The sequence below is a fragment of the Amblyomma maculatum genome, chromosome 1 (genome assembly GCF_055883805.1).
Source record: "Amblyomma maculatum isolate TAMU_Amacu chromosome 1, ASM5588380v1, whole genome shotgun sequence".
Lineage (NCBI taxonomy): Eukaryota > Metazoa > Arthropoda > Arachnida > Ixodida > Ixodidae > Amblyomma > Amblyomma maculatum.
Window position 1 is genome coordinate 184,144,266 of NC_139344.1, and position 4,882 is coordinate 184,149,147.

Consider the following 4,882-nt stretch of genomic DNA (forward strand, 5'->3'; position numbering starts at 1 on the left):
TAGCCTACGATTAAACGACCTCCGCATTGAGTCTACCAACATACACCGTTCTTTACTGCTTTGGAATCTGGGGCCGCATCCCGTCAGGATCTACAAGGCATTTTTCACTTCGAATATTTTCGGTCCTCTGTTATTGGACAGCTTCACTGGGTGACGGAGCCGTGGCTTTGAAGCGTCCATGCTAAACGGTCGCACCAAGGCTATCGTCCACGTGATGACCCTATTATTCGTGATTTTTTTTTGTTGGCCACTTGCTGCATTGTTCTGATCTTTCCTTTGCTTTGTTCTGCTGCTTTATTCTAATTTGTTCTGCTGATCACGCTGTATGACGCCAAATAAAATAACAAATCTGATAATGGATCTTTTTGAATGTCTTTTGAAGAAGCTCGATCGGACATCGTCTTATAGTTTGGGATCAATATTACGTTCGTTTTGAAATGCGTGCCACTTAACGCCGCTTCTTAAGAGCGCGAACGCTAAATAGCCTGCCTGGTTTTTGTAAGTTACATCATCGTAATATCTTTGAATTCCTACGATCATGTGCGTCAAAAGCTGTGCGTTTTAGCGCAATCGCGAAGGCAGTCACGCTGTTGCGTTCGTAGGGTGCGTACGCGTAGACTGAAAGAGCACAACTTTTATCTTTTTCGTTTGTGCATAGGCCGAGTACACACTGGCTGCATGTCTTCCTGGATTGTATCCTTCCCTCGCTCGATGTAATTGAATTCAAGTAATGGCTATCCGCCGGGCACGTATTGATATACAACTCTAAGAAGGCTCCTAGTGAAGCCTTACATACCACAGGCGCTTCTTGCTGATGATCTCAATGATGCGTTTGGCAGTAGCAGACGTCAGCTCTAAACTGCGGCGCATAGTTTCGAACAGTAAACTATATATCACCAAAGTTCCGACTAGTATGTAAGTGTTTTAAATTATAATTTTGACTCTAAGCGCCACAATAATGGCAGCATCGACAGAATGCGGAGCACTAATCCGTTTGTCTACCTTGTGCAGCTATGTGGCCTTCTCGGATGTTTCAACGGTGGCTGTCCGGACATCAGCGTGCTGAACCTTTCTGCGCATGTCCATCTTTCAACACATCAAGACATCGATCAAGAAATACGCCCACCAGCATTGGAATCTTGGCGTCTGTATCATCGTTTTTCGGCAACACGTGCTGATTGCCAGGAACCTGGACTGCAGGGGGCATCACAGTGCACTCAAGCTATAAATGGGACTCCCGCTTGTTTCGCAGCCACTGGGCATGGCAGCATCGACAGAATGCGGAGCACTAATCCGTTTGTCTACCTTGTGCAGGTGAGCAAAAAGTGCGGAAAATGCTTCCGTTCTAATGACCTATTCCTGTTGGTGCTGCCGTGCCCTTGGTTTTGCTGCTTGCTAGAGGTTTTTACATTTTGTCTGAGGAAATTATTATTGTTAGCAGGTGACATTGAATCGAACCCCGGCCCTGACATGACCCTAATTTTGCAACAACTTAATGAAATCGCAGTTGACATAAAGGATATAAAAGAGAACAGATTACTAAATATAGAGAACAAATTAGATGCCCTGTCCAGGCTTGAAAGCCAAGTAACGTTCTGCCAAGAACAGGTTAGTTGTATGAGTACAACGATTGAAAGGCTTGAAGCAAGGGTTGAGCAGCTTGAGAATTATAGTAGGAGGTCAAATTTGATCATTTATGGCATCCCGGAAACTGAAGAGGAAACAAATGAATCACTTGAAGAAACCGTAAACAAAGATATTTTTCATGATATTTTAGGACTCAACCCTGTCCCTATTGAGCGGATACATAGGTTAGGTAAGCCGGATATTGACAAAACACGTCCTGTAATCATAAAGCTTTTAGACATTAGACATAAAACTGCGATACTCAAGAACGGAAAGAAACTAAAGGGAAAAGATTATTCAATTGGCGAAGACTTTTCAAAGAAAGTTCGTGAACTAAGAAAGAAACTATGGGACAGCGCGAAGCTGAATCGAGATAAAAAAGAACGGGTTTCCTTGGTTTTTGATAAGTTATATATCAATAATATCCCTTACGTATGGGACTGCGAAAAAAATGATAAAGTGAGGGTTCAAAAAAACGACGAGGTCACCGCAAATCGGCCCGTGACGCGAAGTTGCTCGCAGCTGCGAAACCGCTCACCGAAAAAGTGAGCAGTTCATCTAAGTCAGCTTCTTTCTTCACTAACACAGATAGCTTGATTTGCCATAGTAACACGAGCCAATTTAGTAAAAAATGCTTGAGAATAGTTAACATTAACGCACGCAGCGTTGCAAACAAGAAAGACTCGCTTGAAATTAAACTGCTGCAGTTCGACCCACACATATCAGTCCTGACGGAAACTTGGTTACGTGACGACTTAGCAGATGACCTGGTATTTCCTCCTCATTATAAAGTCGTTCGCAAGGATAGGACCTCAAGGGGTGGCGGCGTAGCCGTTCTCTTGAAAGACTCTGTAGAATGCGACCTCGTATATGACGTTCCTGACCTTGAATGCCTTTGCATGAAAATTTCTTGCTGGGGTCATTCTTTTATCCTGTACGCTTGCTACAGGCCACCAGATGCCACACCCGACTATCTTATTAAGCTACAGCATCACCTGTCTTATTTCCGAGATAGGAAAATACTGCTAATAGGTGACTTCAATCTGCCAGACGTGTGCTGGGACCGTTTCCAGGGCGGTACTAAATCTGGGAGCAGTGCAGACGTTATGTTTGATATCATGCTTACTCATAATTTAGCTCAAATTGTAAATCAACCTACTCGTGTACAAGGTACATCTTCCTCTATACTAGACCTAGTTTTTGCTAGCCGTCAATATTCTATGCATACTGTGTCAGTTGAAACAGGCATTTCAGACCATCACCTGGTAAGCGTGTCGATAGATTTAGTTAAGTTCCCTTCCCTCAACAAAAAAGTCAGTCACGTACGATCTTTCAAGGATTATTCTAGGGCTGATGATGCCGCAGTGATTGAACATATGGAAACTTGTTTATCCAGTTTCGATGAAAATGATGTCTGCAAGCTGTGGGAGCGATTCGTCGAAATGTGTCAATACTGTCTAAATACCTTCGTTCCAAATAAATGCAAAAAAGTTCACAAACGCACACCTTGGATGACGCGGAAGATTATTCAACTGAAGCGAAAACTAAAAAGATCTAAGAAAAAGAACCGCCAGTTAAGTCAGATTGAAACGCTTAAAAATAATCTTGAACGTGCGGTTCGTGAGTCAAAGGACTTGTACTTTAACACAACGTTACCCAATTTTGTTAAAAATGACCCAAGTAAATTTTGGAACTTCCTGAGTGATAGCAAGAAACATATCTCAAAAATAACATCGGAGGGAGATACACTGACTGATCCGATTGACATTGCACGTAATTTTAATTCTTTTTTTCACAGCGTATTCTCTGAAGCAGGTACACAATGTGTACAAAGAGCGTCATATTTTCCTGTATCGGAGGTGGACTTTGTTAGCCTCCCTGGTGTATTTGCTTTGCTTTTAGAATTGAAGCCTAAAACTTCTTCTGGTCCTGATAATTTACCTAATGTATTTTTGCGACGCTATGCCGAAATAATTGCGAAGTTTCTTTTTGTGTTGTTTAAAAAATCTCTCTTGTCATCAAAACTTCCGGTTGAATGGAAGACTGCTCGAGTTGTTCCGATCTTTAAAAAAGGCGACTGCACATTATTGCAAAATTATCGTCCTATTTCTTTAACTTCTGCATGCTGTAAAATGCTCGAACACATTATTGCTAAACATATTAACAAATTTCTTGAAGAACACTCCGTATTAAGCGACTGTCAGCATGGGTTTAGAAAGGGCTATTCTACAATAACACAATTAGTTACAATAGTACATACTTTTGCTAAAACACTGGATATGAATGGTCAAATAGACACCATATTTATGGATTTTAGCAAAGCATTTGATAAAGTTCACCACGGAAAGCTCATTCAAAAACTAAAAAATATTAATCTTCCAGACATTTTAATATCATGGATTGCAGATTATCTCACGAATAGAGTGCAATTTGTTTCAGTCGATGGGTGCAGCTCCAGTTGTCTCCCAGTCACCTCTGGGGTGCCCCAGGGAAGCGTCTTGGGACCTTTGCTTTTTCAGATTTATATAAATGATATTGTCAATGTGGTTACTCCGGGAACGCATATTCGCTTGTTTGCAGATGATTGTGTTGTATTCCGTCAAATTACATGTACTAACGATCAAAATGAACTTGACCGGTGTCTAGAAAATGTTCTTGATTGGTGCAGTGAGTTTTCCATGGTTCTTAACACTGAAAAAATAGTTTCGATGCAAATAACACATAAAAAGAACCCGATTAACCATGCGTATACCCTTGGATCATCAACACTAAAGCAGGTTAATAGTTACAAATATCTAGGTGTAACAATAACAAGCAATCTTTCCTGGAACTCACATATAGATAACATATGCTCCTCTGCATTTAAAAAGCTATGTTTTCTGAGGCATAAACTAAGAAATTCTCCTTCTCACATAAAACTGCTAACGTATAACGCTTACATCAGGCCAAAGCTTGAGTATGCTTCGGTTGTATGGGACCCATTTACTAAGCTTAACATCTATAAATTAGAAAGGGTTCAAAGAAAAGCTGTTAGGTTTATCTATTCGAAATTTAAAATCACCAACTCCCCCACTGATATCATGGCGACTAACAATATTGAATCACTTGAAACGCGAAGAGGAAAATATCGCCTTGAGTTTCTTTATTCTTTACTTAACCATAAGTTAGCTTTGGATCCTTCACAGTACATATCCCCTTTATCCACACGGCATACCCGACATCATCACATTCAATCATTGACACCGTATTTTGCGAA

General features: G+C 40.9%; 1 protein-coding gene across 1 annotated transcript; it reads left to right on the forward strand.

Annotated features, from left to right (window-relative positions):
- Window positions 1–975: 975 nt before the first annotated feature.
- LOC146205094 (uncharacterized) lies at window positions 976–2,308 on the forward strand. The gene has a single exon (XM_084606094.1). The coding sequence runs from the start codon at window positions 976–978 to the stop codon at window positions 2,173–2,175; it is 1,200 nt and encodes a 399-aa protein (XP_084462220.1). The 3' UTR covers window positions 2,176–2,308.
- Window positions 2,309–4,882: the final 2,574 nt, after the last annotated feature.